General features: G+C 39.8%; 1 protein-coding gene across 1 annotated transcript in view; it reads right to left on the bottom strand.

The window, feature by feature from the left end:
* LOC139453104 (cerebral peptide 1-like) overlaps positions 1–14,269 on the bottom strand; it is a 50,324-nt gene that overhangs the window by 15,857 nt on the left and 20,198 nt on the right. The window contains exon 2 of the mRNA XM_071234728.1: positions 7,488–7,598. Coding sequence (XP_071090829.1) covers positions 7,533–7,598 — 66 coding nt within the window. The 3' untranslated portion in view covers positions 7,488–7,532. The remainder of the gene's footprint in view (positions 1–7,487; positions 7,599–14,269) is intronic.

The following is a 14,269-nucleotide window of genomic DNA, read 5'->3' as shown; positions in this document are numbered from 1 at the left end:
ATAATTGCTGTGCGGAAATGTTCTGCTATTGAGAAGGGATCTTCATACTTCATCGTTGGTATCTTATATTGTTCTGTGGCATTATATTCCAACTCTGTTATTATACATCATTGGAGCTCTCAGCACGATGTGGCCACCTCACTTAACACATAATTACAATTGCAATAAAATCGCCGGATATTACAACCTGGCGTCAACACTATTGTAGAAATAACATTAATCTTGACAGAATCATAAAACGTGCTATTTCCAGCAATTGCATTTCACCATCTTTTGATGCCAAGGCATTCTGTCATGTCCACATCATATTTCAAACTGAAATCGACCACTCCGACCATGTGATATTGTTTCCGTCGAATTATTCAAATGATGTGTAGTACTTTCAGATATCAGTTGAAAGTTATCTTGTGCTTTTTACTTGCGCTCTCCCTTCATTTGAACAAAGAGGAATCTTCGTTCCTATCACGGTCTACGGAATACATAGTCTGACATTAAAATGTATTAAAACGTAGTCCGGACTAATGCCGGTTTGAAGGTGCTGAACCACCGAGATATAATGCCGCAGTTTAACAAGGATACCCCATTCAGACACAGTATACTGACCCCGAGTCGACCCGTCTTTTTTTATCTCCTTAATGTCGGGGAGGGTAACAACAAGTACCATCTTTTAACCTTGTTTTGTAATGACGCGACAGAGGTCAAAGTCTTACATAATACAGAAGCTGTGTAATAGAAAATAAGACCATATATATGTCCTTATCACTTCGTAAGACTTCACAACCTGCCAGTATATAAACATATAGTGATGATCATATCGCAGTATTCATACTTTTTATAAATGCACCTAGTAAGTAACTGCAGCAACCTCGAAATCCGAGCATTCAGATCACTAATTACATCCGACGTCAAACCTTGCGGTATCATTTTTATGTATCATTCGGACCTCGCTTATATCAAAGTCGTCTTCTACGTCGATGTGTTCATCCAGTCAAAGGTATAAAAAACAGTGTGTTTGCCTAATTAAACAGAGATATGATAACAAAACAATTGTATGGTCAGCAATTACAAACTTGTTCATGATTCTTCTAAAAAAAAATTAGATTTTCAACTATACTTACATGTTACGAAGGTAAATGTCTAGCACATATGTGTACATTGTATTGAATGCCACAGCTTTGTCATACATGAACGTGCGTATTGTATGCTTGGTTTCTTGTAGTATTGTAAAAGATGACTGAGAATAGGAATTAAATAACATTGAATAAAACGTTTAATTTAAGATCCTTCTTGACCATAAACACTGTTTGAAATGGGAGATACTATGACAATGGTACATGTGATATGTATAATTGTACATGACCACTGATGCATACAACGTCCATTGAAATGTTCTTAAGAGAAATCAGCAACCATTTTAGGAAACATTTCGTTTATGCATTCAATGAAATAAATATCGACGAAAGTTCCACATGTAATAGTGCACAGCGATTCCAGATATCAAAGGGATACTTGACTATCTCTGGACACAAAACACACACTTTTGATGATACCATTCAAGTGCTAAATCATAACACCGTTCTCCAATGTGGAATGTTCGGTAAAAGTATTTGCTGACGTGAATACATTTTCTGTTTATTCCTTAAATATTTCCTCGTGAGTAGTTGTACCATGTCTGGCTGCTGTTGGTGTGGCCCCACATCCTTGGGACCATCCATAACTGGATATACAATGTGTTGTGAAACTATCTTATAAAAGGGCTATAAATTATAGCGTCTTTTGTACAAAACAGGAATTCATTGTTGAACCTGAATGGATTTAGTTCGACTAATCCGGATGTACTTAAAGGTGTATTGTTTATTTGAATTTGGCTAATTTTTAAAATCTTACACGTTGAAAAAAAGTTATCATTTAGCTATTTTGAGAATTGTGTCCATAGCGAGTGAGCGAGTTTGGTTTAACGCCGCTCTAAACAATATATCAGTTACAATGACGTGCAGCGGAAAGCCCGCGGGTCTTAGGCGCGCCATTGTTTGTTGAAACTATAAAGTAATGATAGAGGACACCGAAAGACACAGGATACTAATCGTTACGACTCGAAACCATTGCCTGGCCACCGACCCTGACACGTCTAAGACACATATCTGCACGAGTTCTGCACATATATTTAAAGGGTCCATCTAACGCCAGTGGATATGCCAAAGTAGAGTTTTCTATTTTATTATAATTATTATGTTTACCCAATCATTCGATGCAGGAACATACGAAGATTGGTTTCGTTTGGTGATGAAAATCGTGAATGGACATTTCATAGCCAGTGTTATTTTTGAAAGGTCCAAAACTAAGGAAACGTAAACTTTACGCTGTTGTATATTGATAGTTCGTCTTAACCACAAATCAATGATAGACATATACGCAGCAGCTATTTAAGCCGAGCCCTCCTTCGCGGATTTATGCTTGTCGGTTTTGTTTCCACAAGGGATCAGGGTTTCCTTACGTGTAACAAAATCTAGGCATAAGCCTACTTGTAAAACAGCATGGATCTCATTTCCAGAGAACTATATGGAATATGCATTCGCAGCTGAGTAACACACACCCATGCTTTGTATCTTCTTATTCGAGATTCCTCCAAAGAGCCATTGTATTTCTTACAGAAGGAAAGTTACATTGTGTAGTCCTTTCAGGAACCGAAATTCAATGGCTTTAAAATTTCGAGCTGAACTTGCTACTTTGGCCTCTCTGACGAAAGATACACAACTCAGTGGTTATGGCATTGCATTACCAAGATGAATGTCTTTTGGCTGACTAGTACGTTTCACAAAAACACAGGTGTGTTCATAGGCTACCTTGAGCGCGTTGGGGTGATACAAATAAACCAAGTTTTAAATGTCAACTCAGGATGTTCATGCGAGATGATACAAAACACAGATATATTTATTCCAATTGATTGGAGGTTTATCTATAGAGACCTGCATTGTTCAGTTTCCATGACAACAGACTACTGTTCAATGGTTATAACCAAATTGGAGTCGTACTACGATCCACTTACTAATTGATGTGTCTTGTTACATGCTTGATTGTTATTCCTGATGTGGTAAGAGTGGAGTGTTGGACAATGATAGAAACATACTTTCCTTCAAATGTCAAATCAGCAGCATTGTGCAAAATCTCACTATTTTACTATTTTTTGCAAGGATGTGTAATGCATTGGGTTTTTTAAATCTTCAGAGACTTTTCTTGACAATATACACATTCTTCAGGGTTATAACCTTGAATTCCCACGCTCGAATAAACAATGATTTATGATTTAATTATTTAAACAGAATTTGTATACCTAAAGTAGTAAATACGGAGTCGTTACCAACAGAATATATGAATCACTACTTTCCCTCATTGGGTCATTTTTGATGAACCAAAACTTTAGAGAATAGTGAGTCATTCATATTCCCCAGACACAACGTTGTGATGACACTTAATCCTCGGATTGGTTTCTCTTGAACAAGTAAATATATATTCCAATGTCCACACCCCGTTATGTAATGTAAACACGTACTCAATCTACTTGTTAGAATTCTAACTGTAACGTTTCTTCTGAACAATGAGCTTCCTATCATATGACGGAGGCGGTGACAGAAGACTTGTATATGACAGAAATTGTGTTGATGATACAGGGTGTGTAGGTAACAGAGAGTGATGAAAGACAGGGTGTATAAATGACAGTGTGTTGATGAAAGAGTGTATAAATGACAGTGTGTGTAAATGACAGCTTGTTGATGAAAGAGTGTATAAATGCTAGTGTGTGTAAATGACAGCGTGTTGATGAAAGAGTGTATAAATGACAGTGTGTATAAATGACAGTGTGTTGATGAAAGAGTGTATAAATGACAGCGTGTTGATGAAAGAGTGTATAAATGACAGTGTGTGTAAATGACAGCGTGTTGATGAAAGGGTGTATAGATGACGGGGGTTGTACATTACTGAATATGTTTGTTTGACGGTGTGTGTCTTCAGGTGTCCCAAATGTCGGAGTGTGTGTGGAGATATTTAAGTTCAACGCTTCTTTGAATATCATCTCCGTAGCTTGATTTGGGAGGTAAACACGAAGTGATGCAGGTCTTAGATATTTACCACTTTGATAAAAACCTAGAAGCATAATCATGATTCGAACCAAAGATCATAGATTCCCGGCATACCTAAGGGATGCAAATCTTCACAAGGAGGGAAGTGCGGTGCCTTAGACGTCAGGGCCACCCTTACCCCAATGAAAATAAGAGTGTCTAGATAAAAGACGGTTTTAGATGACAGGATTGGGCTGTGTAAATGTCATGCTGTGTTGATGGATGACACAGAGTACGTAAATGGAAGGGAGTGAAGATGACGGAAGTGCGTAGGTGAAAGAGTATGGATGACGGAGTGTGTGTGGATGACTGAGTGTGCGGAGATGACGGAGTGTGTAGATAACGAAGCGTGTGTGGATGACTCTGTGTGTAGATGACGAAGTGTGTGTGGATGACGGGATGTGCGTAGATGACGAAGTGTGTGTGTGGATGACACTGTGTGTCGATGACGGAGTGTGCATAGATGATCGAGTTTGCATAGATGACGGAGTGTGTATAGATTACGAAGTGTGTGTAGATGACGGAGTGTGTACATAACAAAGTGTGTGTGGATGACGAAGTGTGTAGATTACGAAGTGTGTGTAGATGACGGAGCGTGCAAGGATGACAGACTGTGTGGACGACGAAGTGTGTAGACTACGAAGTGTGTGTAAATGACGAAGTGTGCATAGATGACGGAGTGTGTGGATGGTGGAGTGTGTAGACGGCGGAGTGTGTGTTGATGACAGAGTGTGTGTAGATGAAGGAGTGTGTGTGTGTATGAGGGAGTGTGTGTGGATGATACTGTGTGTAGATGACGGAGAGTGTGTTGATGACGGAGTGTATGTAGATGACAGAGTGTGTGTGAATGACAGAGTGTGTTTGGATGATACTGTGTGTAGATGACGGAGTTTGTGTTGATGATGAAACGTGTAGATTACGAAGTGTGTGTGGATCACGGAGTGTGTGTAGTTGACGAAGTGTGTGTAGATGACGGAGTGTGTTGGTGATGGAGTGTGTGAAGATGAAGGAGTGTGTGGATGACGGAGTGTGAGCAGATGACGGAGGGTCTATGGATGACACTGTGCATAGATGACTGAGTGTGCATAGATGACGGAGTGTGTGTGGATAACGGAGTGTGTGTACATGAAGGAGAGAATTAGATGACGGAGTGAGTGTAGATGATGGCATGTGTGCGGATGACATTGTGTGTAGACGACAGAGTGTGTGTGTAGATAACGGTGATGTGTGTGTGTAGATGACGGAGTATGTGTAGACGACACTGTGTGAAGATGATGAAGTGTATGTAGATGACGGACGGAGCGTTTGCAGACGACAGAGTGTGTAGAGATGTCACTCTGTGTGTGGGTGCTGAATTGTGTAGATGACGGGGTGTGTGTAGACGACGGAGTGTGCGTAGACGACGAAGAGTGTGGAGTGACGGAGCGTGTGTGGATGACGGAGTGTATGTGGATAACGGAGTGTGCGTAGACGACGGAGTGTGTGGATGATGGAGTGTGTCTGGATGACAAAGCGTGGAGGATGAAGGAGTGTGTGGATGATGGAGCGTGTGTGGATGACGGAATGTGTGGATGATGGAGCGTGTGTTGATGACGGAGTGTGTGGATGATGGAGCGTGTGTGGATGACGGAATGTGTGGATGATGGAGCGTGTGTTGATGACGGAGTGTGTGGATGATGGAGCGTGTGTGGATGACGGAATGTGTGGATGACGGAGTGTGTGTGGACGACGGAGTGTGTGGATGATGGAGCGTGTGTGGATGACGGAGTGTGTGGATGACGGAGAGTGTGTGGATGATGGAGCGTGTGTGGATGACGGAGAGTGTGTGGATGACGGAGTGTGTGGATGACGGAGAGTGTGTGGATGACGGAGTGTGTGGATGATGGAGCGTGTGTGGATGACGGAGTGTGTGGATCACGGAGAGTGTGTGGATGACGGAGAGTGTGTGGATGATGGAGCGTGTGTGGATGACGAAGAGTGTGTGGATGACGGAGTGTGTGGATGATGGAGCGTGTGTGGATGACGGAGTGTGTGGATCACGGAGAGTGTGTGGATGACGGAGGGTGTGGATGATGGAGTGTGTGTGGATAACGAAGTGTTTGGAAGACGGAGTGTGTGGATGATGTGTGTGTGTGTGGATGACGGAGTGTGCGTAGACGACGGAGTATGTATGGATGACGGAGTGTGTGTGGATGACGAAGTGTGTGTTGATGGCGGAGTGTGTGTGGAAGATGGAGCATGTGTAGATGACGGAGTGTTTGGAAGACGGAGTGTGTGTAGACATGTATGTGTAAATAATGGAGTATATGTAGATGCATGCTGAGTATGTGTAGTTGACTAGGTGTAACAGTATGATAATGTTGATATTGGGAACCAACTACCATATATGTACTTCTTCTCCATATTTAGGAAGGGTCTTCTACATCAGAGTATTTTAATGATTAATATGTTATCATGTTTTTTTACTCTGCTGAGGGCATAGCTTGATGAATGATGAATATTTTCAAAAGACTCCTTTCATTACCAAAATTGTTCTAATTCGAGTCCTTGTTATGGACGGCAGTTACTTTACCCCGCATTCTGTGGCCTCCTGGCCATTAATCACCAGAACGATAAAACTCACGAACGAGCTGAAAGTACAGTTAAATCTTGTTCATCAGGACCGTACTGTACCAAGCGAAGTGATCTTGATTAACAGATTCCTGGATTAACAACCCATTGATACGAAGCAATAGTTCTTTGGAGGTATATGGCTGATTGTTCGGAAGGCAAGATTTCCGGACTATAATATAACGAGGTTTTATTACATTCAGTTCCGACAAGTTGATTCAGAATGTCGCCTTTTCTTTGTGTTTCTATCCTCTCTAGAGCCATATAAGCTCAGGAGATTCTGAAACTTTTCAACCAAGGCAGTTATCTCATCTCCTCCATAGAAGAAAAATTACTTGAAAGAATCCAATATTTTTTTTTTATTTTAACATATAGAAAGAAAATATATATATCAATTTCGTACATCTTAAAAGACACACACACATTAGTTTTAAAATACTTTATCACATAACAGTATTCATTGACAAGATATTACCTTCAAGATCTTTAAATATAATAGGACGTTTAAATTTTAAAGTTACGTTTCAAAGTTAAAGAATTGCACAATAGTTCTTCTCTAATTAGTCTATTGGTTATCAGTCACACAAAATGTCTTCACGATGTCATATCGAATTACATCATGTCTGCACAGAAAGTAATTGAAGGGTATCTGGAGTCATTGATAGCGATCTCAGGTGATGTCTCACTGCTTTAATGGCTTGGATATGCTTTTGCGTTCGGCTATTAGAAGAAATAAGCCTCTTTCAAGGTGCTGGGTCGTACCTCAGACGTATGCATGAACGACTTGACCCAATGGTATCTCTCCCCTCACTTCCGAAGGACATCATTTCCATTGTATTTGCTTCCGCACTCTAGAATTCTTCTTGCCTCAGCCTGAAATGAAAGACACACTTATTAACAGAGTATCATGCTTTAATAGAGAGATGCCTTGTTTGGACGCGCTTTTCCTAGAGCAGGTGGCTGGATATCCCTAGCAATTGGTCTTGTGAGACTACAGACGTTCCCACTGTCACTCATAGATTTAATTGCTACTAGGCTGCCTCAGAAAAACGGTTCTTCCCCTTTATTGATGTGGTCTTTTTACTTCTCTCATAGCTTAATCTGAGGCTCCGTTGACATTTCTGTTGAGCCTTTGTGGACTGTTTGACAAGATAACGTATTTGGTGTTTGGATATGCATTTTCCAGGTTTTGTTTTTAAGTTAATTTGTTTTTCGTAAAGGCGGGGATGCAGTTGAAATGAGACAGGTTCGTGTTGCGCTTCTTTCTAAAACATGTACGATGGTCACACGAAGTGTTTTAAACCATAATGTCCTAAATAAAATGTTGTTAGAACAAGCAATACTTGTACATTAACACGTGATGTTTTATACAATAATTTGAAGGTTTTATGATATCAGCTCATAACAAAGATTACCTAGGTTTTTACTGATAAAACAAACAACTGGTTAGGATCGACAATGCATATGCAGTGCATCCATTGCTAATATATATATCGACTGTCGACTCACAGAAACGCAACTAATCAACCCAAGGAATTCGAAGTACATTGTTTCTTATCAGTCTGTTTATTACAGCATATCAGTTTCTTTCAGGTAGAAGGGTTGAAGCGGCATAATTCATAAAACTTAATCCGTTTAGCTTACTCTACATGCATTGATGGACCAAGGGTTACAACCGGATCGAACATAGGATCCGAAGACGCTATCTGTGAATCCTGGCACTTACAAGAGACACAAATTCTGACGCCTTTGGCCATCTAGCCCACCATATCTCCCAGTGACACATAATTTAGATTAAGGCATCACCCACTTCATTGTTATTTCTTATGCTCATATTATTTCTAGAATCGAACATCTGAAGAATGGTTTCACTTATTGGAATACGGACCATCATTTTAACTTTGACCAAAAATGTGCCTTAACCATAATATTATGTATCATTTTCTGAAGATTATTGATATATAAATCATAAACCCCAACAAAAACACAACGAGTAAATCTTTAACAAATTCAAACAGGTTAGTCAAAATATTGACGTGTGATGTTGTCATGCGATTGTCTGCATGACGAGTTTACGTTTACGCAAGGGTTGTGTTACAAAAAAGCTCAATCGAATTTCCTTTAATGGTTTCGTCATAAGGTTACGATAATGCTCTGTCGAATTTGTTATCATTTCAATCCCCAGAGCTCTGTCACAGCTATAACGTACGGGTATAGGATGCCCTGTTGGTGAAAAACGCAAATTGTCCAATATACCAGATATTCTCTCAAACAGGTTAATGCATCGTTTGACGCCTATCGTTTTCTGTTGACACGCATAATGCATGGGCTCCCTTCCGGAAAGACAGAACTCTCTTATACAAAGCCTAGGAAGGTATTTATAAACTAGAATTGTGTGCCTAATATTGACAGAAATCCACAGTGTGTGTAACAGTCAATTACACGGAACTGTCTCTGACATTCCACGAAGCCCTCCGTGTTGCACGGTCTTTGATAAGTGTGTCCAAATAACACATTATTGAAAACATCCATTACTTACAGGAGCCAAACGTCATTTGCGCCGTTGCCGAAGTTCAAAACAATTTGTGTGATTATTTCAGGTTGTCGGAGAACCCAAACAAAATGTTAGTGCTACATCTGTTAGTGTCTACTCACTGAACCTTTTTTTATACTTGCCCTGTTTTGACGGCATGCCAGCGGTATTGTGTTTGGAAGTTGTGTTTCCAATCGCTTTCGTACAGTCGGAAAGAGTTTTTGACGTGGAAGGTTTCGGGTAAGTGAAGGTAATTCGACAAATCGAGATAGATTGCATTGGATTTGTTTGTTTGTTGTTTAACACTGCACTCGAGTCTGGACGCGACATACGGTGAGGTGAGGTGAAATTGGGTTTAACGTCGCGTCCAAGATTATTGCACTTATATAGCGACGTGCATGTACGTGTGTGTGTGGCTGCTTGTACTAGTCCGGACTGATGCCGATTTATAGTGCTAGCTCACTGAGATACCATGCCGCAGTTTAACTTGAGTACTCCCACTCAGACACAGTATACTGACTCCGAGCCGACCAGTCCTTGTTTTAGCCCCTTAATGCCGAGCGCCAGACAGGGTAACAACAATTACCATATTTTAACGTCTTTTGGTATGACGCGGTCGGGGATCGAACCCCGGACCTTCCGCTTTCCGGGCGGACGCTCTACCACAAGACCACGGAGGCGGTCACCGGTCATACGAGTGATTGATATCATATACATAAATATTAGCAATTGGGATACGATAATATGCTAATATCCTGAAGGAACATCCCGTCAGCCGCCTCTTGAAACATGCATAGTCGGCTCTTACAACATACATGGGTTGCTGAAGACCAATTCTTACCCAGATATTCACGGGTGATATTGCATTGGAATGAATATTCATACACTGTTTTCGATTCAGTTTGATTAACATCGTTAGAAAGAAAATGAATGAACAAATGTTATACAGAGGTTTGAAAATAATAAACCTAAACACCAGAAAATAACCGATAAAATCTCGATTATCTGTGAAACTTATGTGAATCGATGTGAACATTATGTGAATCGGGACACCAGGTGTTCGTGAAAAGCGGAAGCACGTCCCACACACGTGTTCGAATGAGAGACTCAGCGTGACAGGTTACATTATGTATATTTCTTGTCTTGGATGCGAACAGAGGCAGAGTCAGCATGGGAAATTATTAGGTGCACATTTGAACCTCGATATCTTAACCACTTCGAAACATTCTAGTTAGAAGGACATCTCCATCAACAGTAACACGTAAGCCTTTCTCTTTTTTGCATATCCTAGACGTATGATGTTTTAAAGAATAACAATGTAAAGCCAACGTTGTTCGAGTAGTGATGTACATATCCTGTTAGCATCCGAATGTGAAGATTATGATTTGTCATCATGTTGCCATAAACACATCCTAAAGCCGGCAGTGTAAAATAAATAACTCAATTCAACAATATCATTGACAACATTCTGATGCCGCGGGTGATTTCATCATCTATAAACCAGTTTTTTCCACCGCCCTATCGCTAGAACATTGCTGAGTGTGGCGTTAAACAACAAACAAACCAAACCATAACATGTTAACGGACATGATTCTGTGCATTTTCCAAACCAAAGGCCAATTTTATGTGTCAAAAGTCGAAGCTCTGTATGCATTCAGCAGGAAGCTTGGTTCTCGCTTCCTCAGCTTTAAATCTTTTTGTTGGTCGGAAGTAAGGATCGATCATAAATTACATGTCTCATGTAACCTTTGTAGCTTTCATCAGACACGTATGCAATTAGTTGGTGTTCTTTTTATCCTTGATCTAATCTAGACTACATGTTATTTTAAACATATTAAAACGTAAAAACACGTGTTCACCGTGTATTAATCTGGTATATTTCGTGCGTGGACGGCTATGTTTTTAAATAATGGTCCTTGATAATTGGAAATAGCTTTTATCACATTTTGTGTAGAATGGTATTTACCATGCGTCCCCTAACCAGACTCAAATATTTGACCAGGCATCACGATCCTAATTTTCCCCGTAATGTTTTATCAAATAACGTGGCTTCCCTTTGTCGATCCTGCTGTTCAAAGCAATGCCAACATGGTTGTATTCATGATATGAAACTCACACGGGAAACGTTCAAATAGAATGGCAATACTCTATTCATCCACACAAAACCATCACAAGGGTTATATGTCCAAGATCCTTCAGTTCATGTTAAGTTATATTTAGAGATAATATTAGTATATTGACACTTGTTCATATGAACGAGAACTCAAGATTGCTTTAAATATGATACGAAAAGACTTTTAGGCATGTACTAGCAATTGAGTTTGAATAGGCCATTATGATTGCATAATGAAAAATACACTTTGGATACAGTTGCAACAAATGACGAACCCACTGGTTTCCAAGTGAAGGACTACACATCATATCGGCTTGAACTTTTGTTATATTTTCAAATATTTTCATTTTTAATTTCATATTAAATATGATATGAAATATGCACACATGAAACACATCTAATAAACAGGTGTCAGCGTTTATGATATTCTTATTTAGCTTAACTGGATATAGCAATGTCGTACTTAAAATGTACTTATAAATCATGGAATCGCCACAAACAACACAACATGTAAGCAATACATGAAGGAGTTCTGACGCAGGTATTGATTAGCTTGTTGTCCTGATGGCGTTCGACACAGGAACAGGACAGATGGTGTATAGGTTCCGATTTAAGGTTTTAGATTTCTGTGCAGAACTATCTATCATTTAGCATGTTGATATGTCAAGTTATCCTTAAATAACCAAAGTTCAATAAAGAGCGATAATTACATTTCAGTATAAAAGGGATTAAACACGTCGCCATTGCATTCCATGAAAACCAGTACCTAATGCAACAAAGGACTTTTTATGACTGATTACACAAACAACATTATCAGGTATTGTGTTAAAATAAATTGTGATAAATGTGTTTCTTTCAGTGGATAATGTTTCTGTTAGAAGCAATGCATCATACTGAAAAAGAGTTGCTGGGCCTTGGACTACCAAACCTTAGGGTTAAACGCAATAACAAAACTAATTGACGGGTGAACTTAGAAAAAGATTCATTCCTTGAGGTTTAATGGATTGCAATATGTTCATGAAAGATGTACGGAGATCAAGAAAGAGTGCTGTAAGAAACACAAAGTCCGCCATAAGGACAGAATGAGATTGCCTCATTCCATGTTAAATACAATATATCTGACTACCAGTAAGCTAAAAAATGATAGAAATCCTATGTCATGTGCAAACCAAAATGCCTCCACAAAAACTAGTTTGCTGTATTTGCAATATGCATGTTGTAATGAGTGAGTGAGTATGATTGTACGCCGCTTTTAGCAAAATTCCAGCAATATCACGACGGGGGACACCAGAAATGGGCTTCACACATTGTACCCATGCCGGGAATCGAACCGGGGTCTTCGGCGTGACGAGCGAACGCTTTACCCACTGGGCTACCCCACTGTCCCTTTGCTTGTAGTAACACATTATCAGAAGTTAGGAGTAAATTTGATTAAAGTGGATCAGTTGGTCAGTAAGTTGGTTAATTGACCAGTAAGTAAATGGATGTTGTGAAACGCAGCAGTCATCAAGATACCACTTGTAAATAATCTGGACTTAGCAGACAAACCAGTGATTGATAGCATGATGAACACCCCGCGCTCTCATCCAAGTCACAAAGCCTGTTCGAGAGACCATTAGTTATCTCTCACTACAAACAAATACTACTGGGGACCCACGGTGTGGTTATTCGAGGTATGGAATAATGCATGGATTTGAGAACTAAGGATCATAATTATACCATGGTCAGCGGATCCTGGCATGTCAAGGAAGTGCATCCTTGCACCTCGAGATGCGGCGTATGCGATTCCTGTTTCACCAGACATCCATCTACTTCCTTCTATATCCCCCAAACGACATTATTTTATCAGCAAAAAGTCTAACCAAGGAAAAGGTTGTTTGTACATGTTTACGAATTCAATTAAAAAGATTTATTATCCTTACCATACATCATTTATTGCACATGAATAATATGGTAGCCACATTGTCAACATAGTTAATGGCAAAGAATGAAGTGCAAATAATCGGGTATATTACATCTGCTCATTATTCATCCATTGCAATAACCTATTTAAACCAATGTTCCCGTTTACAGTTGAATAGAATCCTGTGAGTATCGCCTTGTGTGATTACGAAATGTTATAAATGAGAACAGCTCAAGTAACCTGACCAAATCCATTACATGCAAATCTTCAACGCCAGTCTAGATAATCCGCCGAATCAGATTGCATAGGCAAAAATAGTGATGAAAACTTTATGAATGGATCACTGAAAAATCAATGAAGACACCAAGTATTAGTGAAAAGGATAAGAATGTCCTGTTCTACCGGTAGCATCTGCCACTCACACAATGTTCATAAAAAAAGTAAGTGTTTGTTCCTGACGCCGCATCAGCAATACTCAATAGAGTAATAGAGTGCACCGGGCAATCCCGTGATCGGTATCACGAGCAATGATGCACGTTCGATGCCACGCTGTCAACCAGGTCACCAAGCCTGACCACCCAGTCCATTAAAGTAAGTGCACACGTTTATTGCATTTATGCGTTTTGAGCATGTGGGCGTTATGTCTGCCTACCATTGGCATCAACGGGACAATGTTATCTAGGATCATTCCACGTCACAGAAGCCTTACTGTTGTCGTTTAAAGTATCACGTTCAGACAGATAACAATCGTGTATTTTTTCAAGTACATTTAATACCACATATGAAATTTATTATATAGATTTACCTGAAATTTAATTCTTTTAACCAATGAATATTGTAAAAGAACTAAACGCACAGTGTTTTGAGTTGGGTATCCTTGTTGAACCGCGGCACGGTACTTCAGTGGACTGGCACCATGAAACCGGCATTGTCCGAACTGGTACAAGCATTCACACACGTGCATACGTAACTATATCCCATTCACCTCACTTAAT

The sequence above is a fragment of the Haliotis cracherodii genome, unplaced genomic scaffold (genome assembly GCF_022045235.1).
Source record: "Haliotis cracherodii isolate W230 unplaced genomic scaffold, xgHalCrac1.p SCAF_9, whole genome shotgun sequence".
NCBI classification, from domain to species: Eukaryota; Metazoa; Mollusca; class Gastropoda; order Lepetellida; family Haliotidae; genus Haliotis; species Haliotis cracherodii.
This window is presented reverse-complemented; position numbering and strand designations above follow the sequence as displayed.